Source organism: Myotis nattereri, assembly GCF_964212035.1.
Source record: "Myotis nattereri genome assembly, chromosome: 8".
Taxonomy (NCBI): domain Eukaryota; kingdom Metazoa; phylum Chordata; class Mammalia; order Chiroptera; family Vespertilionidae; genus Myotis; species Myotis nattereri.
The window spans coordinates 13,579,883-13,606,618 of NC_138083.1; the positions used below are offsets into that span (position 1 = coordinate 13,579,883).

At 41.2% G+C, this 26,736-nt stretch overlaps 2 protein-coding genes across 3 annotated transcripts in view; one reads left to right on the forward strand and one right to left on the reverse strand.

Moving 5' to 3' along the window:
• NINL (ninein like) overlaps positions 1-5,489 on the forward strand; it is a 109,285-nt gene extending 103,796 nt beyond the window's left edge. Inside the window, exons 22-23 of the mRNA XM_081098037.1 lie at positions 154-267; positions 4,575-5,489. Coding sequence (XP_080954163.1) covers positions 154-267; positions 4,575-4,766 — 306 coding nt within the window. The 3' untranslated portion in view covers positions 4,767-5,489. The remainder of the gene's footprint in view (positions 1-153; positions 268-4,574) is intronic.
• Positions 5,490-10,309: 4,820 nt separating this feature from the next.
• GINS1 (GINS complex subunit 1) lies at positions 10,310-25,888 on the reverse strand. Of its 2 annotated transcripts, XM_081097919.1 has the most exons (8): positions 25,674-25,866; positions 25,014-25,034; positions 24,148-24,212; positions 20,261-20,359; positions 19,371-19,461; positions 16,245-16,361; positions 13,602-13,676; positions 10,310-10,583 (listed from the first exon to the last, which is right to left on the reverse strand). In XM_081097919.1, the coding sequence occupies exons 1-8, from the start codon at positions 25,746-25,748 to the stop codon at positions 10,515-10,517; spliced, it is 612 nt and encodes a 203-aa protein (XP_080954045.1). In that variant the 5' UTR covers positions 25,749-25,866; the 3' UTR covers positions 10,310-10,514. The 2 variants fall into 2 exon arrangements, with proteins under 2 accessions (XP_080954045.1, XP_080954046.1); XM_081097920.1 differs by lacking the exon at positions 25,014-25,034 and having other exon boundaries at positions 25,674-25,888.
• Positions 25,889-26,736: the final 848 nt, after the last annotated feature.

Here is a 26,736-nt window from a genome sequence, read left to right on the forward strand (position 1 = left end):
CAGAACATTTTTTTAACTTACTCTATACAGATGAAAGGTTATCAATAGTCACGCTCATATTTGTACATTTTAGCTAATTTCCACTCATAAATAAGCCTGAGATGATTCTTTTTAAAATGTAAAATGTTGGTGTGTAACCTTCTTTTGTGGCAGGAAGAACATAAAAAGCAGCTTAAAGATACAGAAGAGCAGGTGGAAGAGGTGGAAATGATTTTGAAGAACATGGAAATGCTCCTGCAAGAAAAAGTGGGTGAGCTGGGAGAGCAGGTGAGTGAGGGGCTTCTGTCAGTACATGCCAATATCCTCTTTCAGAACATTTTTTTTTCTTTTTATGGGTGTTCATTTGGAACCAATGATTCTGAGGCTCTGCCTAAACTTCATTTTTAGAATCTGATTGTACGAATATTTTTCAGATTAACAATTAAAAGCAATCAATAGGAAACTGATTTTACTAAATCTATACATACCCTACATTACATTTGTACATTGTGCTCATTTTCTTTTGGAAATTGTTTTAAGATATTGAGGTGTTCATATAATCTCAGAAAAAATGTCTGTTTTCATTTGTTCATTCAGTCACCCCAAGCACCTGTTAAATATCAAGGCATTGTCCTAGGTAGAAGCCCTCAAGGACCTTACACTCTAAAGGCAGAGACAGAGACAGATAACATAAATGACCTCAGGTTGTAAGAAGTGCTCTGAAGAAAAGGAAATAGTGATGGTGGGGATTTGGTGAGGATGGTCAGGACATGGTGTGGGGACAGGCACCTGATGGCCCAGCCATGGGAAGGTCTAGCTGTGTCCCCCAACAGAGGCCAGGTTGGCATTTTAGAAGGGAGAATGCGTATTGGGTGGGACTGCCTTGTGCATTATAGTGCTAAATGCCAATAGCACCTCCAATCACTGGGACAGTCTCCACATGTGGTGGGGGACATGTAGATCCCCAACAAGGTGCATTCCACAGAGGGAGCAGTGCAGGTAAATGTCCTTAGATGGGACCAGGCATGGCAAGGGAGGAGTCATTGTAGCTGGTGTGAACTGATGGGCAGGAGCAGGTAGGCAGGGTCCCATCAAAGTCAGTAGTTCAGATTTTATTCTAATTACTAGAGGCCCGATGCATGAATTCCTGCAGCGGGGGTGTGGGGGGAAGGACCGAGGGAGGTTGGCTTGGCTGCCAGCTCCAAGGAGGGAGCTGGTCCTCGGCACCCCCTGTGAAAGGGGCTGCGTCTGCTGCCACCCATCCCTGGTTCCCCAACCCAGCCTGGGGCCTGAAGGCCCTGGTGGGGTCGGGGAAGGAGGTGATGGTTGCCGATCCGGGTTCGGAAGGAACGGATGCCGATACTGCCCCGCCACTGCATGGTTCCCTGCCACCCTCACTCCTTTCCTCACCGCTGTGCTGCCACCATGGTGGGCAGGCAGCCCCCGGGGAAGGGAGAGCATGGGAGCAAGACAAACCCTTGTGGTGAGGGCTGACTTTCAATAGATTGCAACAGGGAGCTGTTCTGCTACATATGAAACCCCAACCCAGAAGCAGGTCGTCTATGAATGGTTTAGCACCAGGGGCTGATAGGGGACGGCTGGCAGCGAGGGGTGGTCGGGGCAGGAGGGACCACAGGTGATTGGCTGGCTGCAGGAGATTGGCTGTGGGAGCACACTGACCACCAGGGGGCAGCTCCTGTGTTGAGCATCTGCTCCCTGGTGGTCAGTGTGCATCATAGTGACTGATCCACCAGTCATGGTTGTTTAGTTGTAACGGTCACTTAGGCTTTTATATATATATATATAGACTAGAGGCCTGGCGCATGAAATTTGTGCGTGGGTACGGTCCCTAGGCCTAGCCTGCGATCAGGGCCATCTTCCCTGACTGCCACCCACCCGGTTCCCCATTCGCCATCGGGCGATCTGAGCCTGACAGCCAGGGAGAGGGACCGAGAGGTTGGCTGTTCCTGCCTGTTCACTGGCCCCACCCCCGCTGTGGGTCGCCCTCTGTGTGTGGGGCAACTGGCGGGACTGGGGCCTTGGCCTGGCGCTACCTGCATCCCCCACCACCCACCCCAGGTCCCCATTTGCCATCAGGCGATCGGAGCCTGCCGCCTGGGGAAGGGGACTGAGAGGTGGTTAATGTACCTCATAGTGACTGGTCGAGCAGTCGTTCTGCCTTAATGGTCACTGGGTTTTTATTATGTAGTATAGATAATTAGAAGCTATTGGAAGAGTTTAAGTAAGAACATGATCTGATCTATATATATATATATATATATATATATATATACTTTTTTTCTTCTTTCTTTTTTTAAGAAGGGAGAGGGAGATAGAAACATCAATGATGAGAGAGTCATTGATGGGCTGCCTCCTGCACGCCCCACACTGTGGACTGAGCCTGCAACCAGGGCATGTGCCCTGACTGGGAATTGAACCGCAACCTCCCGGTTCATAGGTCAATCAATGCTCAACCACCAAGCCATGCCAGCCAGGCTGATTTGTATTTTTTTAAAAATCACCATTGGGGGCAGGGAGATAACCTGGGCTGCTAGAGAAAAAAACAAGAAGATCACAGCTGCCCTGAGCATTTACAATCTCGCCCAGCCAGCAGTTAAATCAGTGGAACATACTTGCACAGGGAGTGTTGAGAGGGGAGGCAAGGCTAGAAGGTGAAGAGATGCAAAGGCAAATGCCAGCTACTCCCGAAAGTTCTTTTGTAGTGCTAGAAGAAGCTACGAGAAATGTGAGAATCTGTAGAAACATTTGTATTACATAGTAATCAAGTATGTTTATCCGAGAGCTCCTGAGCCGATGAAACATTTGTGTCACCTCTTGTTCCTGAATCTTCGTGGGAAGTTCCCAGGCTGAGTCACTCTTGGAGGCCCGTCCCCCTCCTTGTCTAACCTCCTGGCTTTGCTCTGCCACCCACTGACCCTCACTCTCCCTGGTCCTCACTTTTCCTCCCCGTGTCAGAGTCTGACTCCCCTTATAGTCACTCATTTGCACACTGTGTGCTTCCTCACCTGGCAAAACCAGTTCTAGTTTACTCTTGTGGCTTTTGCCCACCAGCGCTGCCCACACCTCCTGGCTTGCTAGCACTCTGAGCCCTTGCCCTCCCTTCTGACCTCCCCCACCTCTTCTCTCTCCTCGCAGCTGTCCCTGGGAGACCCCGAAGTGCCCGAAACGAATGTGCACTGTACTCGGGCCATGCACACCTAGACCTGGCCTGTGTCGCCTTGCCTGGACCACCCCATCTCCTCCTTCCTCTGGGGCCCTGGCTGCCACCCAACACAAACCTTCGGAGGCTTGATCTGACCAGTTCTCTGCTCTTCACAGAAATACCTTCAAAGAGTTGTCTTGGTTCACTTGCCATTGACTTAAACCCAAACCCTTGGGGTGCAGTGGGCTCCTCCCCCCACCCACCCTGTCTCCATCTAGTCCACCAGTTCCGCCTTCCGAGTGGAGACAGCCCCGCCCCTACTGCTCTCGCCCTCATCTTTGGCATCCTAACTGGCATGTCTTATTTCCTCCTCGAATCTGTTTCCAGCCCCGGAGCAGCAATAGTCCTCACCAAATGTGGCTGAGGCGCTGGCCCTCCTCTGCTGGGAACCCGTTTTCCCAGGTCCCTGAGTAAAAGGCAGAGCTTTTACCGTGCCTCAAAGGTTCTGCAGGATCTGGGCCCTGCACAGGCAGCCTGGTCGGTGTTTCCTCTCCTTAGGCCTCCCGCCACCATGCCCTCGTCACAGGCCTGCTGGCCATCCTGTCGCCCACAGCATGCACCGCTGGCTCTTCGTACTTATTCCTCCCCCTGCCTGGAATGTTCAGGCCTAGCCAGCCTCGGGACTGACTCCCGTGCCTTATTCAGACCTGTTCACATGTCACCCAGAGACACACCCTGTCCTCCCTAACCAAAACGGAACCCTCCTCAGCTGTCTGGGTTTCCTCTTAGCACTTCTCACCACCTGACACACTACATGTGTTTCTGATCTGCCTCTGTCCACTGGAATGTGTGCTCCATGAGAGAAGGGTTGTTGCCAGGGCAGTGCCTGGCAATGAGGGGTGCTCTGTGAATGAATGATTTCAGTGTTGACTTAAGAAGCACAAGGTCAGGACGTCCATGCCTTTGTATCTTGAACAAGGATTCATGACTAGAGGCCTTGTGTCCCTGTGGCTGTTGTGTGTGGTGACTGCACCGGTCTGTGAGGGTGAGTCAGTGCCTCAGTGACCTGGGTGACAGGATGGGCTTACGGAGCACACTTGGATGAACAACACATTTTTGGCACTCTTGACAGTTTCCTTGTTTTACATTGCCTGGAATAGTTCTTTTTGAGACCTATGATTTTGGCCTTTCATGTGATTTCATGGTAAAAATCTTTGATAAAGTTGATTTAAATGTTCTCTACCACATAGTTCCTCAGATTCTCAATTTCCTGTCTCATGCCAAGATAACAAAAATTGTTATGACATCCAATGTTTGTATCAGATCTGTAAGAATCCCAAAATATGGTTTGAATAAAGATGGAAGAGTAAAAGGGTTGTATAGCATTTCTGCACTAGATTCACAATAAAGTATGGCTTTCTTCCCTCTCTAGTTTGAGAAGAACACAAAATCCGATTTGCTGCTCAAGGAGCTCTATGTGGAAAATGCTCGCCTGATGAAAGCACTTCAGATCACTGAAGAGAAGCAACGAGGGGCTGAGAAAGAAAACCGAATCTTGGAAGAAAAAGTAAGAGCTCTCAACAAACTCATCTGTAGAATAACTTCAGCATCCTTCTCTGTCTAGACTGCTTGTTTTTCTGAAATTCATTTTGAAAGAGCGTCTTTTAAACTTAAGCCACTGTGATGCCATAATTTTCTATGGTTCATTGGCCATGCACCCCTGGACATATGAGCCAGATGCTGGGGAAACAGACATGCTGGAAAAGACTACACCTTTATTAGTCCAAGGTAATTTCCAATTGTGCTTAGTCACTGGTGAAATCAGATCATGGGGGCTCTCAGCAAAGAATGACTAAAACACAATGATAAAGCAAAAGCAATTTCAATGTTGTGCTTTTGACTTTGGCTGCAGAGATTAAAGTGCAAACTTAGAGCTTTGCACAGTTTCAACATTCCACTGTGACTGCTTTGGGTTTAAATCATTAGTATCCTTAATGGTGAGTCTGTACAAACATTCCAGAAAGGCTTCACTCTCGTGACTGTCACCCAGTGATAAGGGACAAAGGAGGGAAAACCCTTGTTTAGGGACCGCTGCACCATGGAAAGGTGTTTGGACAATCCTTATTTTAAGTCTATGTGCTCAGGGATAATGATATTTATTGTGAATGCAATCTTTTCCTCCTTGAAATGTCATCACACTGGAAAATGTATTATATAGTTTTAAAAAAGTATAGTTTTATATCCAAAATACACAAATTATGGTCATTTGGTTTATCAGAATAAACTACTGTAATATGAAGAGTCACTATTTGCAATAAATTTTTCTATTAAAATTGATTCAACTTCTAAATTTGTTTTTAATTTTCTTTGTTAGTTCTAGCCTGAAGATATTTTTCCCCATTGCTTTTTCAGAGAGAATAGAAGGGAGGGAAGGAGGGAAGGAAGGGAGGAGGGAGGGAGGGAGGGAGGGAAGGAAGGAGGGAGGGAGGGAGGAGAGGAGAGGAAGAGAGGGAAACATCAATTGGTTGCCTCCCATAGGCACCAGGGAGCGAACCCTCAACCCAGGTACGTGCCCTAGACCCAGAATGGAACACGAGACCCTTCAGTGCACGGGACAGTGCTCTAACCACTGATCACACTAGCCAGGGCCAATTTTTTAAATCTTCATCCAAGGATATATTTATTAATTTTGAGAGAGAGAGAAACATCAGTGTGAAAGAGAAACAAGGATCAGTTGCCTCCCATACGCACCTGACCTTGAGTTTAACCCACAACCTTTTTGGTGTAATGCTCCAACCAATTAAACCCGGGCTTAAATTTTTAAATAAAATTTCTCAAACATATAGAAAAATAGATGTGTTGTTTCTTTTGTTGTTGTTGTTAATCCTCACTCAAGAATATTTTTTCCATTGATTTTTAGAGAGTGGGAGGGAGGGGGAGAAACGAGGGAGAAAAACATGGATGTGAGAGATACACATCAATTGGTTGCCTCCCACACACACTCCCGACCAGGGCCAGGGATTGAGCCTGCAACCGAGGTATATGCCCTTGACAGGAATCAAATACTGGCTGATGCTTTATCCTGAGCAAAACTGCCTAGAGCAGAAAAATAGTTTTTATAAGAAACATTCCTGTGCCCATCAACAAGATGCACTAAAATAAACATTCTGCTAGCCCTAGCCAGTTTGGCTCAGTGGATAGAGCGTTGGCCTGGGAAAAAAAGGTGTCCCAGGTTTGATTCCAGTCAAGGGCAAATGCCTGGGTTGCAGGCTCAATCCCCAGTAGGGAGCATGCAGGAGGCAGCTGATCAATGATTTTCTCTCATCATTGATGTTTCTATCTCTCCCTCTTCCTTCCTCTCTGAAATCATATAAAATATTTAAAACAAACAAAAAAACCCCATTCTGCTACATTTCATCCTCCCTTCCTGGAAGTAACTGCTGTCTTGCAGCTATTGTGCCCCATCTTCTTCTATCTGTATATTTACTATACGTACATGAAAAACCTTAAAGGAAAGACCCAAAGACTGGAATAAGTGGAAAGCTCAGTTCTTAGATAGGAAGACTCAACAACATTAACTGATTAATGTAACATATTCCCAATAAAAATACAAACTGCCCAATCAACTCTTTGTCCAGAATTGGGCAGTTCTACAGTTTATATGTACAACTAGGTAAACAAATTAAATAATCTGAGAAACTGGGGGGGGGGGGGGGACACAATGAGCGGGAATTAGTTCTACCAGTTATTAAAATATCAAGTCTCGCCTGACCAGCATGGCTTAGTGTTTGAGTGTTGACCTATGAACCAGGAGGTCACAGTCTGATTCCCGGTCAGTGCACATGCCTGGGTTGCGGGTTCAATCCCCGGTGTGGGTGTGCAGGAGGCAGCCGATCAATGATTCTCTCTTATCATTGATGTTTCTATCCCTCTCTCCTCTCTTTCTCTCTGAAATCAATAAAAAATATATTTAAAAAACCCCAGCAAGTCTCAATATAGTTTGGGTTACATGGATGTATACATTGGTCAAAACTCAGGCTAGCCCAGCTGGTGTGGGTCAGTTTTCGAGTGTTGACCCATGAATAATTATTAGGAGGTCACGGTTCAATTCCTGGTCAGAGCACATGTCGGGTTGTGGGCTGGATCCTCGGTAGGGGGCGTGCAGGAGGCAGCCGATAAATTATTCTCTCTCATCACTGATGTTTCTATCTCTTTCTCCTCCCTTCCTCTCTGAAATCAATTAAAACAAAACAAAATTCAAAGGATACACGTCTTCATTTACTTTGGGCTTCTGGCTGGGACTGGAGTAACAAGGAGATTTAATCTAATACACCTGAATAACACTAATAACCAACTGATGTTTATAGAACCCAATAGCCAACAATAGCAGAAGTGCACCTGGAACATTTACCAAACTAGACCAAATTCTGGGCCTTGAAACAAGTCTCAAAAAATGAAGAGGATTCAAGTCATATAAAGTATGTTCTCTCACCACAATGAAATTAAATTAGAAATCAAGCCCAGAATGATATCTTGAAAATCCCTAAATATTTGAGAAATGAAAAACACACTGATAAATAACACACAAAGCAAAGAAGAAATAAAAGTCAGAAAATATTTCAAACTGAATAAAAATAAAAATGCAACATACTAAACTTTGTGGGGTGGAGCATTACTTAAGGGAAAATTCATAGCACTAAATACTTGTATTAGAAAAGAAGCAAGGTCTCAAAATTAATGACTTCAGCTTCCACCTTAAATAACTGAAAAAAGAAGAGCAAGTTAAACCCAAAGTAATCAGAAGAAAGGAAATAATGAAGATCACAGTAGAAGTTAAGGAACAGACGAACCGGGGTTGGCAAACTACATGCTTATAGGTCAAGCCCAACCCTGTAGCCTGTTTTTATAAAGTTTGACTGGCACAACTACACCCATTCGTGTATGTATTGTCTCTGCCTGCTTTTGTGCTACAGCAGCAACCATGAGACTCTGGCCTACAAAGTCTAAGATACAGAAAAAGTTTGTTGGTCCCTGCAACAGAAAACAAAACAAAAAACGGAAAAAGCCAATGAAGCCAAAGGTTGGTTCTGGATGATCATGATAAAGAGAAAATAAATGTACCAACAACAGGATGGGAGGGACATCATTACAAAAATCTATGACAATATTATAAACAGCACTTCAATAACTTAGATATAATGGAGCAGATGAAATTATCAATTAGAAAAATAAGCTGAATAGCCCTATATCTATTATAGAAATTGAAATGGTGGTTAACCTTCCTACAAAGAAACTCCAGGCCCAGATGTTTTAAATGTGAATTCTAGTAAACATTTATGGAAGACATAATATCAAGTCTACGAAACTCTTCAAAAAAATTGAAGAGGAAGAAATATATCCTAGCTCATTACATGATAGGGTTACTCATAGACATGACAAGAAAAGAACATTTCAGACCAATATCCCTCATGAACATAGATACAAAAATTATAAACAAAATTTTAATAAATCAAATCCAGTGGGGTTATGCCAACAACGCACAGTTCTTTTAACACTGGAAAAAATACATAACAATTATCAACATCCCCAAGGTTCATACCCAGATGGCTCTATCATTATTAAAGCTATTACATGTCTATTTAAAATAGGCAAAGGAACAAATAACTCATTTTATACATCGGACACTGACACCAAAGCTGGTAGCTACTCACCAGTGTTCCCACCTTCATGTGGCTCATGTAGTCCCTTCACTCATCTGGGCATCCTGTGACCACACATACCCACTGATGGAATGCAGCAGACATGGTGCTAGCCCAGTACCAGGCCTAGCCTTTCAGAACTCTAACAATGCCCACTTCCATCCTCTTAGCACCGTGGGAGTCCTGAGCTGCCAGGTAGGAAGCCCAGCCAGCTTGCTGGAAAAAACCACATGGAGAGACCACACAAAGACAGGAGGCTCACTTGTCTACATGGTTCTCTGTGCTCTGGGAGTAAATATATAGGAGTGAAGTGACTACAGACCCACAGTTAAAATGTCAACATTACTGATCCCATTCACTAGAAAAATTTTCCTTATTCTTTATCAGCAGAAATTTAGCTGAAAATCTGATCTGGCTACCAAAGCAAAGGGGAGAAATCATTTTCAACAATGAAAATAATCTGCGAAGGGGAGCCTACTGACCTAAGTGGGTCTATTATGAAAACATACAGATCCACATCCTAGTTTGGAAAGCCTCTCTCTGACTTCATTTTGGCCAGAAACATTCCCTTATACAAAAACGAAACTGCATGTATAGTACGTACCAGGTACCAGGCTTCTGAATCTTTTACATGTGAAAGCCTCTTGCATGTTACTGGGCTGGTAATGGAGGGGATTGGCGGGGTAAGGCCACCGACCACCAGGCAGGACCACTCTGTGCCTCTCCAACCCCGACCATTCATAGTTCACCAGACAACAGAAACTGCCCTCCCTTTAGCTGACCAGCTCTTCGTGTGGCTTTTCTGTCCATGTGAATCTGGGGGAACACTGTACAAAGGTTCTTTCCTAGCCCCAATTTCTATTCCCCTTTTCAAAGTGGCGATACTGGTGCTCACCCTACAAGCTCACAGGCAGGCATGAGCCAGACCACCCACCACTGCTGGAAATGGGCCAATTCATTGTGTCCTTACTTCTTCCTTCCCCAATAGCCAGGCAGTTGTCATTAAACGTTACATATACTGAAAACACTTACAGACCACCATCTCCACTTGCCCACATCATCTGAAAACACATACTCCAGAAATTCAGCTCCCTGGCTTACACAGTGCACACTGTCAGAAACAACACAAGATGCACAGGGGCCTACTTTATCCCAGAACAGCCAAGGGTAACTCTTAGTGTTTAAAAGATTCAAGTGTAGCCCTAGCTGGTTTGGCACAGTGGCTAGAGCATCGGTCTGTGGACAGAAGGGTCACGGGTTCGATTCCAGTCAAGGGCACATGGCCGGGTTGTGGATTCGATCCCCAGTGTGGGGCGAGCAGGAGGCAGCCGATCAATGATTCTCTCTCATCATTAATGTTTCTCTCTCCCCCTTCCTCTCTGAAATCAATAAAAATATATTTAAAAAAAAAGATTCGAGTGTAATAAACATTTACTTTCAGGAAAAAAACCACACACAGAGACATTTTAACTGTAGGAATGTTATAATTATAGATGCAGATTACAAAAAAGAATCCTATACAATATAAAAACAAACCATTCTCAGCTGAGTATTCCTGGTTATATTAAAGAGTGTCTGTAACCTTTAGAACAAGAGATGGGTAGGCATAAAGGAAGGGAGAAGGAAGTGTGTAAGGTTTGTGCCTGGGTACAGCCTCGTACCACAGAAGGAAGTCACCACAGGACGTGCTCCAGAACACCTTGTCTAATCAGCGGCTCACACTTCCATCGAGGTAGAAAGTGCTAGTGAACAGGCGGGGGAAAGAAAGAGAAATGAATGTAAAAGAGTTTTAAATTACATTTTACATCATTAAAAAGCGGCAACTGATTATATATTATTCAAATTCAAAAAAAATTCCAACAGTTATATAATTAAAAGTTAAACATAGCATATCTGCTGTTTTCATCTACTGAAACTGATGGTATGCAAAATTGTACTGAATTCTGATTTTATAAGCAAATTCATAGCTTGTTTAAGTTAAATGTAAAGACTTCTGCCAAAACCGGTTTGGCTCAGTGGATAGAGCGTCGGCCTGCGGACTGAAAGGTCCCAGGTTCGATTCCGGTCAAGGGCATGTACCTGGGTTGCGGGCATATCCCCAGTAGGAGATGTGCACGAGGCAGCTGATCGATGTTTCTCTCTCATCGATGTTTCTAACTCTCTATCTCTCTCCCTTCCTCTCTGTAAAAAAATCAATAAAATATATTTAAAAAAAAAAAAAAAGACTTCTGAATTCTAGTTGGTACTTTCCTTAGGGTTTGCATTTTAAATTCATGCACAGAAAACCCAGGTAGGTGAGATTTTTAGGCACCAGATGACAATTTGTACAATTCCTTAGGAAGAACAACAAGGAAACGTTTCCATTAAACCTTTTCTAGGATTTGAGTCTGAACATTTATTCTAATAACAAGTGACAACTTTTCTCTTTGTCCTTTTCAAGGATTAAAAGAATTTGTAACCTATGAAGTAGGTGTTGTTCACACACTGTGTTGTGAAGACACCAGTGCCAGCTAACGCTCGTCCTCCATGTCCTGAGAGGATTCTCATTCTGAAGTGGAAAGGAGTCTTCTTGTCTGATTCCCTCTCAACACACGGGGGGTTAAAACAGAAGTAAACATTTCCTAAACTTTGGAGTGAAAAGGAACAGGAAGCAAGCTCATGTGAGCAATGAAATCTCAAAGAAAGACATACTTTGGTAAAAATGAAAAATATTAGAAAGTACAGAGCAAATAGCCTTAGGAAATAATGCAGTAGGAGAAATTATCAAAACTATTCAAGGAAGCTGCCAAAACCGGTTTGGCTCAGTGGATAGGGCGTCGGCCTGCGGACTGAAGGGTCCCAGGTTCGATTCCGGTCAAGGGCATGTACCTTGGTTGCGGGCACATCCCCAGTGGGGAGTGTGCAGGAGGCAGCTGATCGATGTTTCTCTCTCATCGATGTTTCTAACTCTCTATCTCTCGCCTTTCCTCTCTGTAAAAACTCAATAAAATATATTAAAAAAAAAATTATTCAAGGAAGCAAAATGTAACTTCAGCAGCAGTGTGTGCCTGAAGGTTCCTCCTCACAAACTCAAAGGTCTTATGCAAGACCCATGACCAAATACATGCCTCCAAACGTGTCATGAAAACACACAGGCCAAGGACTTTTACCTGACATGTTAACTGAATTATTAAAGTCTTTAGAATGAATAATATAAAAAAGGGGGCCTATCTCCACCACTACCCCAAAAGAAAAAAAGGGGTGACATTAAGTTGTTTACAAGTTATTCCAATTTCTTCTAAAAAGAAGGGGTTCTGATTTCTAGAGAGATAAATGTTTGCCATATTGATAAGCATAAATGGATGTATGATAAGAAAATATCTCACTATTAATATTTTATATGATATGGACAGATTCCATAGAAAACTGATTTTAGATGTGGTCAGACATTTTTAGAAGCCCCTTAATACCAACTATAGCAGATTACGTTTTTAAATTTTGTTCCCATTTTTATAATGAAAGGAGGGGCGATACTGAGAAACTAAGTTACAAGCATCACCGAGGGGAAGGCTTCTGCATGGTCCACACAGAAAACAGCTAACACAGGAGCAGGATGAGGGGCTCAGCTGGGTTTCCACCTGCCCCAGCCCCACCCAGGACTCCCTGCCACTGAGCAGCCACCACCAGTTGGGCACACTGGTGGGAAGATCAGCCATAAGTTTGAGAAAAAAATTCAACCACAGGACAGTGTTTAGGGGAAAGTGACATTTTCTCATATCTAGTTTTATGAGGATAAGCTTTATTCTTGTGAACCAGAGCTTCACACTGGGTCCTCCAGAAATACAGATTTTTATGAAAGCATTAATTTATCAGTATTAATATTAATCCACTAGTATTATTCAATTCATTAGTATCCTACTTCCAAGAGGACACTGGGAGGGAAATTTTGCCTTAACAAAGAGATTTTATTTAGTGTACCCTGAAAATCTGTCTTTAAAATATTCAATCTTTGTTTTAGGAAACTACTCAAGGCTCTAAGGGTATTTGTAAAATAAGAGATCAAGTCACCCTCTTTTAAGGAAATTAGTCCAAGATTCACAAAACCTGAAGCATGCTTTTGCTCCAGGCATAAGCAAAGACACTAACCGGCTGATAACAAGATGGAAGATAAAGAAAGAGTGGTTTTCATTAAGTCATTTTTCCTCCTGTATTAATGTGACTACAAAAAATAGGATAAATTTAGCTAATGTGAAATTAATCTAATGTGAACTTGACGATTTCTAAGGAAACAATAACGTTAAGATTATTTTGTAAGGAAAAATTTGATTTCAGTTACAACTTCAAAGTTTTAGTCGTTCCCTATTAAATTCTGTTAATATATTACTTAAAAAATTTTGATCTATCTCATTTGTTTGCTAAAGAACTAGGATTTATAATGTAAAGTACAAGCTAAAAATAAGTGCTTATCACCTATTAAAATATAATTCAAAGGAGCTAAATCCAACATTTTCATAGTGCCTTAACTAGAATAAAGCCCATTGCGATCATTTCCCTGGAAAAGACTTAGTGTTAAACACAAGCAATATTCTAGGAAATTAATTAACCTTTTAATAAATGCAACATTTCCCTCAACCTTTCTTTATATTTATAAAAAGTAGTCTTACCCTAAACATAATGCCGATATAAATGGTTATCACAAGGTGATGTTTATTTTACTGCTTTCAACGTTCCCATCATGCAACACTCTTACAAGATTTAAAGTATCTTTAGACAAGACATACCTGGCTATTTTTTTTTAATAGGACTGAAGTACCATCATCAACTTCAAATTCTCCATAGTCTTTTAGACATCGCACCTGAAAGGAAAAACTGATGTTTTATCTAAATTATTTTTTAATATGAAATGACCACAAAGTAAATAAGGATTATCTAAATACTCACAAAGTAAAAGTATTGGGCTTTCTGTTGGTTTGTATAGTCTCTGTGTACTTGAGCCTCATACTCCTACTGTGGAATGCTAGTGGTTCTAACTGTCCTGTTTTGATGGAGAGGAAGAAGAATGGCTAAATCTCCAAATGTATGTGTGTGTGTTGTGCCGACAGCAAGGAAACCCAGGGAGCTGCTAAGGGGGAGACATCATTGCATTCTTTTCCCTCTGCAAATCCTGACTACCAAGTAGTTAAAATATATATTTACAAAGAAAAGAGAATGTTCTAGATCAATTCCAACCTGCCTCTTTATGGTTCCCTTCCATGAAATATCAATATCTGAAAACAGACCATAGGTGAGTCTGCAAAACTTGTTTTAAAAAGATTTTTCCAATTTCATTTGACAGACTCTTTCCCAAAAATACTTACAAGTAAACTATGGAAGAGCAGATGCAGACTCATGTTGTAAGAATCAGGAGAGGTTCTTAGTCAGGTGGGAGGTATAAGACTGCCTTTTGATAGACCCTCTACAACTGCAGAGCAAAATGTTCCTAGAGAGAAGGTTACATTCCTGACTATAGTTCCAACTGTTGCCACAGGAAACCAGGACATCTTTTCATCTTCTATAAGAACTCAGGACTGGCCTGGCTGGTTTGGCTCAGTGGATAGAGCGTTGGTCGGTGGACTGAAGGGTCCCAGGTTCGATTCCAGTCAAGGGCACGTGCCTGGGTTGCGGGCTCCATCCCCGGTAGGGGGCGTGCAGTAGGCAGCCAATCAATGATCCTCGCTCATCATTGGTGTTACTATCTCTCCCTCTCCCTTCCTTTCTGAAGCCAATTAAAAAATATATATTTAAAAAAAAAAAACAAAAAAAGAACTCAGGACTGGAGTTTATTTTCCTAAGTACTAGGATTAGTATTGGTAAAGCCAACTCCAGCAATAAGTCTCACCATCTGAAGACGTGACTCAATTCAATGCAGTTACTATTCACTTTCATGCTTAAAGTGCCCCTTCTTTGGCAAGTGGGAACTCCTTCAAATCAGTTCCCAAACTTTAGAGCACTCACATAGACCTTGATACTTTTCGTGCTTTCTAGAAAGACAGGGTATCCCATGCTCAGTTTGTACATTTTTTTATTTAAGATCAAGAATTAGCCTTTTTATCCCCAAGGAGTCCTGTTTTTTTTTTTTAATGGGAAATGGCATTCAGACTCCACATTTTGAATGCTCATGACTACTGGGCTGGTTTTTTCGGTGGAAAGAGCTAAAAAGTACTTTAACAAAAAGAAAAAGAGATGGCCCTGCCCTGGCAGGTGTGGCTCAGTTGGAGCGCCATTCCGTACACCAAAAGGGGCAGGTTCAATTGCTGGTTAAGTGATAGGTTAGATCCCAGGTTGGTGCGCGTATGAGGAGGAAACCAATGGATATTTCTCTCACATCAATGTTTCTTTTTCCCCTCTCTCCCTTCCTCTCTCTCTGAAATCAATTAAAAATAAATAAATAAAAGGAGATGATTCAACTGGACTCCATGCTGATACTTCAAACTTGAGTTTGGGAATACAGAATTTTCACTTAACTTTTTCATTTTAATATTCAAATCTCTTTTCTCTTATTTTAAAAATCTTGGTTCCTACTGCTATATTTTTTTTGCTCTATTCTTCAACATATAAGTTGTTTCATATGATGTTTCAAAATAACAGTAATTATTATTACTGAGAATATGACTATAAAAATACATTGATATGTTTGTAATTCTTTTCATCCTTAGAACATAACCACTACCAACATATAATCAATTTATGTGTTTTAAAGTAATTTAAAATAATTCCAGTTTGACTAATTCACCAATTTAAAACATAGGTTCATTGGTTTCATTTTGCTTTCAAAATTTGTGGGTTGGTTTTCTACTTTGATTTAATAATATATAAAACTAGAGGCCCGGTGCACAGATTCGTGCACCCATGGGGTCCCTCAGCCTGGCCTGCAGGGATCGGCCAAAACATCCCCTGAGGGGGTCCCAGATTGCGAGAGGGTGGTCCTTGGGTGACACACCCTGGAATCAGGCTCCCTCCTCTCTGGTTCCAGGTATGTCACCTGAGAACCGCAGCTGCCAAATCACCACAGCTCAGCAGCTCCTGCCTTGAGTGTCTGCCCCCTGGTGGTCACGGTGTGTCATAGCTACTGGTCAGAGTGTCTGCCCCCGGTGGTCATTGCACATCATAGCTACTGGTCGGACAGTCGCTTAGGCTTTGGAACCATGTAAACACATATATAAATGTTGACATGGTTCCAAAGTCAAAACTATTAAAACAGGTCTATTCAGAATATTTTAGCTTTTCTATCCTAGCCCCATCATTCACCTATAGGTAACATTTTTGGTTTCAGTTTATTTTTCCCTTTCTTTTTAAAAATAAATTAATATATATTCATATACCCCATAGACAAAAGGCAGCACAGTCTATGCATTAAATAAAAATCCACTTTTAAGTATACTTACTTCAATATATAAACTTTTGGGAGGTTTCATATCCTGTGTAATATCTAAACCTTCATCTCCTCCCAATGACCTCATATAAGTAGCAAGAGACTTTTTATAATGATTGAACCATTCAACCTGCAAACATAGATACATTTGACAAAGTTTTAAGAAAACAAACTTGCAGAAATTGTATACTCATCTTTTAAAATTAAAATACCAATGGCATATTTCACAAAGCTAGAACAAATACTCCAAAAATTTATATGGAATCAAAAAAGACCCGAGCCCTGACAGGTTTGACTCAGTGGATAGAGCGTCGGCCTGCAGACTGAAGGGTCCCAGGTTCGATTCTGGTCAAGGGCATGTACCTTGGTTGCAGGCACATCCCCAGTGGGGGGTGTGCAGGAGGCAGCTGATCGATGTTTCTCTTTCATCGATGTTTCTAATTCTCTATCCCTCTCCCTTCCTCTCTGTAAAAAAATCAATAAAATATATATTTTTTAAAAAGACCCCGAATAGCTGCAGCAATCGTGAGAAAGGAAAACAAAGTTGGAAGAATCACAATACCAGACCTCAAGTTATACTACAAAGCCACCGTAATCAAAACTGCCTGGTACTAGCACAAGAACAGGCATATAGATCAATGGAACAGAACAGAGAACCCAGAAATCAACCCAAGCCATTACACTCAATTAATGTATATATTTTTTACGATCAACTAATATTTGACAAAGGAGGCAAGAGCATACAATGGAGTCAAGGCAGTCTCTTCAATAAATAGTGATGGGAAATTGGACAGATACATGCAAAAAAAATGAAACTAGACCACCAACTTACACCATACACAAGAATAAACTCAAAATGGATAAAATACTTAAGTTGGGAAACCATAAAAATCCCAGAAGAAACCATAGGCAGCAAAATCTCAGACATCTCTCGTAGCAATGTTTACAGATACATCTCCTAAGGCAAAGGAAACTGAAGAGGAAATAAACAAATGGGACTACATCAAAATAAAAAGCTTCTGCACAGCAAAAGAAACCATCAACACAACGAAAAGAGAGCCCACTGTATGGGAGAACATATTTGACAATGACACATCTGATAAAGGGTTAATATCCCAAATATAAGGAACTCATACAACTTAAAAGGAAGACAAATGATACACTTAAAAAATAGGTAAAGGTCCTAAATAGACACTTCTCCAAAGAGGACACACAGATGGCCAAGAGACATATGAAAAAATGCTCAAAGTCACTGATCATCAGAGAGATACAAATTAAAACAACAATGAGGTATATCACCTCACACCTGTCAGAATGGCTACCATCAACAAATCAACAAATGACAAGTGCTGGGAGGATGTGGAGAAAAGGAAACCCTACTACACTGCTATAGGAATACAGACTGGTGCACCATTATGGAAAATAGTATGGAGTTTCCTCAAAAAATTAAGTATGGAACTGCCATTTGACCCAGTGATCCCACTTCTAGGAATATATCCTAAGAAACCCGAAGCACCAATCAGAAAGAATGTATGCACCCTTATGTTCATAGCAGCACAATTTACAATAGCTAAGATCTGGAACAGCCCAAGTGCCCATCAGTAGATGAGTGGATAAAAAAGCTGTGGTACATTTATACCATGGAATATCATGCAGCAGTAAAAAAGAAGGATCTCTTATCCTTTGAGACAGCATGGAGGGACCCGGAGAGTATCATGCTAAGTGAAATAGTTCAGTCAGCAAAAGACAAGTATTACATGATCTTACTCATATGTGGAATCTAAGTAACAAAATAAAGTGATGAAAAGAGTGGATCCAGAGACATGGAAGCATGGAACACAGTGCAGAATCTCAGAGGGAAGGCAGGGGAGGGTGGGTGGGTGGGAGGTAATCAACCAAAGACCTTGTATGAATATATGCAGAACCCATGAACACAGACAATAGGGGCCTGAAGGCCTGGGGTGGGGGTGGGGGGATGGGCTGAAGGGGGTCAATGGGGAATAAAAGGGGACATATGTAATACTTTCAACAAAAAAGAATTATAAATAAATAAATTAATTAATTAAAAATAAATAAGCCTGGCTGATGAGGCTGTGGTTGAGCATCCTCCTATGAATCAGGAGATCACCGTTTGATTCCCAGTCAGGGCATTTGCCCAGGCTGCGGGTTCAATCCCCAGTAGGGGGGCTGCAGGAAGCATCCGATCAATGATTCTCTCATCACTGATGTTTCTATCTGTCTCTCCCTCTTCCTTCCTCTATAAAATCAATATATATATACATATATAAATAAAAATAAATAAATATAATTTCCAACATCCTTAGGGACTAATATTAAATTAATTTATAGATAAACTTTGGTTATCTGAAATCTTTGGTTATCTGGAAACGTTCTAAGAGATTGAAAGTTTAAAGATAGAAATTACAAAGGCAATGCAAAATAAGCAACACATATTTGGTCTTTGTAAAGCTGTAATTATGAAGATAAATGTGATGTAGTACATTCATAGTTTTATATAAATTAATGACAGTTAATATATCTAAAGGCTGAAATCTAAGCTTTAAAATTTTCATCTCATTTATATGCATTTGTGTGTGTTTAAACTTACATAAAAAGTTATACTAGAATTATGAAACTAAGAACCTTATGAATAATAAACAGAAAAAACAATTCAGGGAGAAATGATCTTTGCCTATTCAGTCTACTTTTTAAAAAAAGAAAAAAAATTGTATCTTCTTGTTTGGTAGCTTTTTCGGAAAACAGAACACTCTTATCTCATAGAGAACCTCCCAAATCTTTGCAGTTTTGTGCTGATTTTTTTATTCTTACTAAAATTTTTTACTTCTGAAAAAGTTAAAATTTCCACTGTTACTGCTATGATTAAATGTTATTTCTGATTATTTGTACAACTAAGAATCATTTTTGTCTTTAGACACGAATAACTTATGTTTATATACTAATATTATAAAATGTTTTTTATATTTTTGATACTGATTTTTCCAAATCTAGACTACTTATTACATAATAAAAATGTTAAAACAAACAAAAAACAAAAAGATAAATACTAATATATTACAGAACAATGCCAGAACCTCAGCATTTTCCAAATTCATAAATTTGAATAACAGTGCTAACTTACTTCTTCAGCAGACATGTGAAATCGTAAAACATTTGGCAGAACACTTCCATATTCCCACCTGAGTGCTCTAATCCGAAGCAATCGGTCATACCTAGGAGATTAAGAAGGTATTAGATGCTTAACAAAAGGGATATCAGAAGCTGTTTTGATCAGGAAAGACTCGAGACTCACATTAATCTAAATGGACTATGAGTATGTGGACTTTATTTGGCTCCTGCGACAAACTGTGAGAAGTCATCTTGGGGACAAGGCAGAAAATATGAATGTTGATTAGATAGAAATCTTATTGATTAGAGATGCATACTAAAGTATTCAGTGGTAAAAATGTCATGATGCTCTACAATAGTGTAGCATAAATAAAACAATATAAGACATTTATGGCAGCCCAGCTGGAATGACTCAGTGGTTGAGCGTCAACCTATGAACCAGAAGGTCACAGTTCGATTCCTGGTCAGGGCACATGCCTGGGTTGCTGGCTCGATCTCCAGGGTGGGGTGGGTGATCCCCAGTGTAGAGTGTGCAGAAGGCAGCTGATCAATGATTCTCTCTCATCACTGATGTTTCTGTCTCTCTCTCCCTCTCCCTTCCTCTCTGAAATCAATAAAAATATTAAACAAAAAAAACAAAAACAAAAAACATTTATGGCAAAATGTTAAAAATTGTTACACATGTATGATGGGTCCATGGGGGTTCATAACATTATTCTCCCTAGTTTTATGAATATTGTAATTTTTCATAATAAAATTTTTTAAATGGAAAAAAGAATTTAGAATGTTTATAGAGAGACAAATCTAAGAATTTCTGTTTTCCATTTGAAATGGTTAAAAGAAAACCACAGGGAAAATCCTCCATTATTCCCTAACACCCCAAGCAAAATCTGAGAGGCTTACAAGTATGCTACAGTGCAGCGTCGATTTCTTAGCAAAGAACAGTGTCGAAATTTGATGGTTGGTATCAAATCACTTCGTCCACCTGACTTCGCTTCATTCCTAGTAAAATTTGAATAGGAAAAGAACAAATATGTCTATTTCAGTATAAATAAAATTTTTAAAGTCTAATAAAAACTGACCTATATGTTTATTTTTCATTTTTTCTAATTCTTTATTGTTGAAAGTTTTACATATGTCTTCTTTTTCCCCCATTGACCTCTCCCCACCTGCTCCTGTCCGCCAGCACATGCCCCCCACACCCCTACTGTCCGCTGATCATGCTCATATGCATGGATACAAGTCCTCTGGTTGATCTCTCACCCCACCCTCCCCTGCCTTCCCTCTGAGGTTTGACAGTCTGTTCAATGTTTCTATGTCTCTGGATCTACTTTTGTTCACCAGTTTATATTGTTCATTATATTCTACAAACAAGTAAGATCATGTGACATTTATCTTTCTCTGACTGGCTTATTTCGATTAGCACAATGCTCTCCAGGTCCACCCATGCTGTTGCAAATGGTAAAAGTTCTTTCTTTTTTATAGCAGCGTAGTATTCCATTGTGTAGATGTACCACAGTTTTTTAATCTACTCATCTGCTGATGGGCACTTAGGCTGTTTCCAAATCTTAGCTATTGTAAATTGTGCTGCTATGAACATAGAGGTATACCTGTTTTTTTGGTTTTCTTTTATTAGCAGTTAACCTAAGCAGTACCTATCTCTATTTCAGAGCTTTTATTAATATGTTAAAAGATAAAAAAGCCTAAAGCCAAATAATTTGCCTAAGATCAGGCTATCAGCATTTCATTTAACGATTTAATACTTTGCACTTTTGTACACTGATTAATCTCCGTTATTTCCAAAAGATAAACATTGGAATCCCTTTATCATGCTAGGATAAGAGACAAAACAATGTCATGGTTCATAACATTATGGTCTTATATTTTTTATATGTATTACTGCCCATTATAATTAAGTGAATAAAAATGGGAGTCAACATGGTCCTTCACTCCTCTCTTTAGATATTGGACAAGTATGACATTTTAAAATCAAATGTACAGTTGTTTATGGGTATATAATTTCATTATTACAAGATGAGGAGTTAAGAAGATGGATGGTGGTGATAGTTGCACATTATCAATGTATTTAACACTACTGAACTGTACATTTAAAAATGGTTAATACGGCAAATTTTGTTATGTATATTTTAAAAATTGGAAAAACAAAAACAAACAAGACCAGATGTACAGAAAGAATAAGAACCAAATTTAGAGTTTTAAAAGGAACCAGATAAATATAAAAAACAACTCCTTCATGCAGTGTATGCTGCAGGCCCTGCAAACAGAGCCAAAATATATGTGCCACCCAATCATGTCTTCTAGATCTGTTGTACACACTTCTAAGTCAGATTATTCGCCACACTTTGACAATGTGCTCTGGATTACAAAGTAATAGTACAAATAAAATACATCTCACTTAACTTCAGAGTACTTTATTAAGTACAGAAGGATTTGCTAAAAAATTTACATTCACATGAGTAATTTAAAATAGATTTCCTGTGACAAATAAGTTTAACCAGAAACTGGTAATAGTGATTGTCCCCTGAAAAAGAAACTAGGAGGATAAGGAATAGAATTTTGGGATTATGAATTTGCAAATGGTACAAATACAGGAAAATCATTCCCTTACTGGACTAAGGTCTATTAGGCCACATCCAAACATGTTTTTAACCTGTTCACTTTTTATCTACTCCAAGTCACCTCTCCTGTCACCAAGATGACCAGCATTCCTCCCAAGATGACCAGCATGCCTCCCTCTCCTCGCAGCTTCTCCTTCCACTGTCCACACAGCAGTCAGTGTGATCTTTCAAAGCACAAACATGCTACCACCTGCCCCACACATTTAAAAATCTTACGCGGTGTCATGCTTTGCTTGCTTATAAGCTTAAGCCACACTGGCCTTCTTTGGCAGTTTCCTGAGCATCCCACCCTCTTTCATGACTCTGGGACTTTGCATATGCTGTTCCCTCTACCTGGAATGCTCTCTGCCACAATTACTACCTAGCTGAAAATCTGCTTCTCCTTCAGGCCTCAGCTGAAATGTCTCTTCTTTGGAAAGAAATTCTCAGATTCCTTGATCTGATTATATCTTCACTTCAGTGTTCTCTCTCCTAGCACTCTGTTGTGTTCTTTCATAGCATGTATCCCAGTTTGGTCTATTGGTCTTCTGCATTAGACTGTGAGGGCCATAGTGACAGAAATCTTCACTACTGTGTTTACAATCAGAGCCATTTATCAGCGCATAATTGTTCAATACGTATTTGTTGAGTGAATGAAGGAATGTCTCAGGAACTTCCCTTTAGGACTTTAGATTTACTGCAAATCTGTTTCGGTTCAGTCCCACATTCCATAAAGACTTTTCTGTATCCATCCTTAAACAATGCAGCTGAAAGTATTCCTGTTGTTCTATAAACTCCACCATGCTACTGATTTGAATATCCAAGTAACTGATAAAAACATTGTACTTAACAAGGCCAAAGATGAAACCATGTCACATATAACTTCTCTCTAGGTCAGTGGTTCTCAACCTTCTGGCCCTTTAAATACAGTTCCTCATGTTGTGACCCAACCATAAAATTATTTTCGTTGCTACTTCGTAACTGTAATGTTGCTACTGTTATGAATCGTAATGTAAATATCTGATATGCAGGATGGTCTTAGGCGACCCCTGTGAAAGGGTCGTTCGGCCGCCAAAGGGGTCGCGACCCACAGGTTGAGAACCGCTGCTCTAGGTTGAGATCTGAATACCTCACTTCTGATTAGAATTTGGTGTCTTTAAGACTCTTTTGTGTCTTACTCTTCACCAAATCACAGGGACCTCTGAAGTTTGTTATACAGCCCAAATGCTTAGCTCTAACTAGTCTATAAATCTAGAGCAGCTGTGGGCAAACTATGGCCCGCGGGCTGGATCCGGCCAGTTTGAAATGAATAAAACTAAAAAAAAAAAAAGACCGTATCCTTTTATGTAATGATGTTTACTTTGAATTTATATTAGTTCACACAAACACTCCATTCATGCTTTTGTTCCGGCCCTCCGATCCAGTTTAAGAACCCATTGTGGCCCTCGAGTCAAAAAGTTTGCCCACCCCTGATCTAGAGCCCTCTCACGTCCAATCTGTAGCATTTTGTAGCCCTAGTTTTCAATGACCTTCACTCAAGCTACTGGAATCACTACTGTTCCTGCTAAGTTTACAAAATACCCATTCTCTCATTCTATAAGTGAAAGCAAGCAGTGGAAACCATATATTTCAGTCTGTTAGGGTTTTTATTTGCTCAACTCTCATCTCTTTTAGGTTTACCCTAATATCTTTTAAGTCATATCAGTCAAATAACAAATATTTGTTGAGCATGCACCATATGCCAAGCACTACCTGAATCCCTGTAGAGATATCCATGATCAACACAAATCCCTTTTATACAGTACTATAGGCCCCGGCGCACAAAATTTGTGCACGGGTATGATCCCTAGGCCTGGTCTGTGATCAGGGCCATCTTCCCCAGCTGCTGGCTGCTGGCCCTGCCCCCAGTTCCCTGTTCGTCACTGGGAGCCTGCCAGCCCGGGAAAGGGACCAAGAAGTGGTCAGTGTGCCTCATAGTGACTGGTCAAGCAGTTGTTCTGGTCGTTCTGCCATTAGGGTCAATTTGCATATTATCCTTTTATTATATAAGATACCTAGAGTATAATCACACTCAGAATTTTAAAAAAAGTCACATCTAAAACTGATGTAAGATTATCTTTCCATATTACATTTCTTCAATTGTTTTAAAATATGAATTTTATCAAAACTTACACATCAGACTGGTTTTGTTCATATAAAGCTTTCATCTCCTCCAGAACTTGCCTGAGTCCATCCTCCTAGAATATACAAAATGATATTGACCCATATTCATTAATTCCCCCACCAAGTCTGCAGCAATATTCTATCTATACTATGTTTATATTTGATTTACATATCGTTTCAACAAGCAATAGTCCTTTCACACCTACTATGATAGCCTATAATAATAAGTGTTGGCGAGGACGGGGAGAAATTAGAACCCTCGTACATTGCAGATAGGAATGTAAAATGGTACAGCACTGGAAAAAAATCTAATGGTTCCTCAAAAAAGATAAACATATTACCATATTAGCCAGCAAGTCCACTCCTAGGCATATACTCAAGAGAATTAAAAACATAATCTTACAAAAACATGTACACAAATGTTTAAAACAGTATTATTCATTATAGCCATAAAGTTGAATGTATTCCCTGATGAACTGATAAACCAAATATGGTATATATCCCTTGGATGGAATATTATTTGGCCATAAAAAGCAATGCAGTTAGCCCGTGGACACAGACAACAGTGTGATGATGATCAGAGAGAGGCTGGGCAGGGTTGGGTGGAGGTGGATAAAAAGGGTGAGAATGGGGGACAACAAAAAGTGTAATAGAATGAAAACACACACACACACGACAAAACAAAAAAAGCAATGCAGTATATGCATCAACACGGATCAACCTTGAAAACATCACGCTAAGTAGAACAAGCCAGACACAAAGGACAAATATTGTATGAGCCCACTTAATCTGAAATATCGAGAATAGAGACAGGAAGAATGGAAAAGAACAGTTTAAATATCGCAGGATTATAAAGAGAACAAGAGATCACGTACATCAAGTGTTTCACACGCTGACTGGGGTAGTAGCAATAAAAAAAAACAGGAAAAAACGTAACAGTTATTAGCAGCGGCAGCAGCAGAAAGACTTAGTTACTGCTGTGCCGAGTACTGTTCAGGGACCCTGAGTATGCCATCTGGCTGAGCCCTCCCTACACCAAGAACCCGGCACTATTTTCATCATCATCCCCGTTCTCCCAGAAGAGGAAACTGGGCACACAGAAAGCTTGAGCAACTGACCCCAAGTCACCCGACAGGGCCAGAATCCCAGCCTGGCTCCAGAGGCTTAGCTTTTTTAAAAAAAATTTTAAAAGTATTTTTAATCCTCACCCGAGGATATTTTTCCATGGATTTTTTTAAGAGAGGGGGAGAGACAGAGAGAAACATAGATGTGAGAGAGACACACTGATTGGCTGCCTCCTACACGCACCCTGCCCTGGGGCTGGGGATCCAGCCTGCAACCAGGTACGACCAGAATGGAACCCGGGAGCCTTCAGTTCGCAGGCCGACGCTCTAGCCACTGAGCAACACGGCTAGGGCCGAAGCCTAGCTTTTGCCGGGCGTGCACAGCAAATGCTAGATGACCAGGCAAGCAATAAACGTCTGGTTAAGCGAAGAACACCAACACGCCCATCCCGTCCACCCGGTCCCCCTCACATTGAAGGCCAGCAGCTGCCCTTCGGGCGCCCGGTGCAGCTCGCGGACCAGCTCAATGGCCCTGTCGCAGAACATGGCGCAGTCGCCCCAGGCCCGTGGCCTCGTCAACTGCCCGCTTCACGCCAAACTGTCCTCCTCAGCTCCCTGCCGCAATTCTCAGATCCCGCAGTTCCGGGTCCCACCGCTCCCGATCGTAGCCTGCGCCGCGGATCTGCGCTTTGGCGCCAAACGCGCCCAGCCAATAGGAGCACGCCGAGGAGCCTCCTGGCCGACGGCGGCGGTAACGGGACATGAGCCTCCACCGCGCAGCCGCACTACGAACAGTGCGTCCCTGGCAAATAGGGGACAGCGGGCGGGCCTCTGTTGGCGTCTGTGAACTGAGCAGGTTTCTTTTCGAATTCCCAGGCGGTTAAGCAAGAAACCTGGAGCGCAGCACAGCTTCACATAAACGCATGTTGGTCCACTTCCTTTTCCCATTTGATTCATTCATTTTCATTTAGGTTCAAAGAGGTGCGCACTTTGAGGTTAAGGAAGGCTCAGCCCTGCCTGGCTCAGTGGTTGAGCGTGGACCTAAGATCCAGGTTTCCCAGTCAGGGCGCAAGCCTGGGTTTGGAGCTGGATCCCCACTAGGGGGCGTGCAAGAAGCCGCTGATCAATGACCCTCTATCATTGATGTTTCTCTCCTCTTTCCCTTCTCTGAAAGCAATTACACACACACACACACACACACACACACACACATTTAATTTCTTAAAAAGGCTCAGAAACTTGGTGTGCATTAACCTTTTTTTATATTGGTTTTTATTTTATTTATTTAAAATATATTTTATTGATTTTTTTTTTTTTTTTTACAGGGAGGAAGGAAGAGGGATAGACAGAAAAATCCATCAGTTGCCTTCTGCACACGCCCTACTGGGGATGTGCCCGCAACCAAGGTACATGCCCTTGACCAGAATCGAACCTGGGACCTTTCAGTCTGCAGGCCGACACTCTATCCACTGAGCCAAACCAGTTAGGGCAGCATTAACCTTATGACACAGCATTTCCTTTGTTTAGTTTTGCA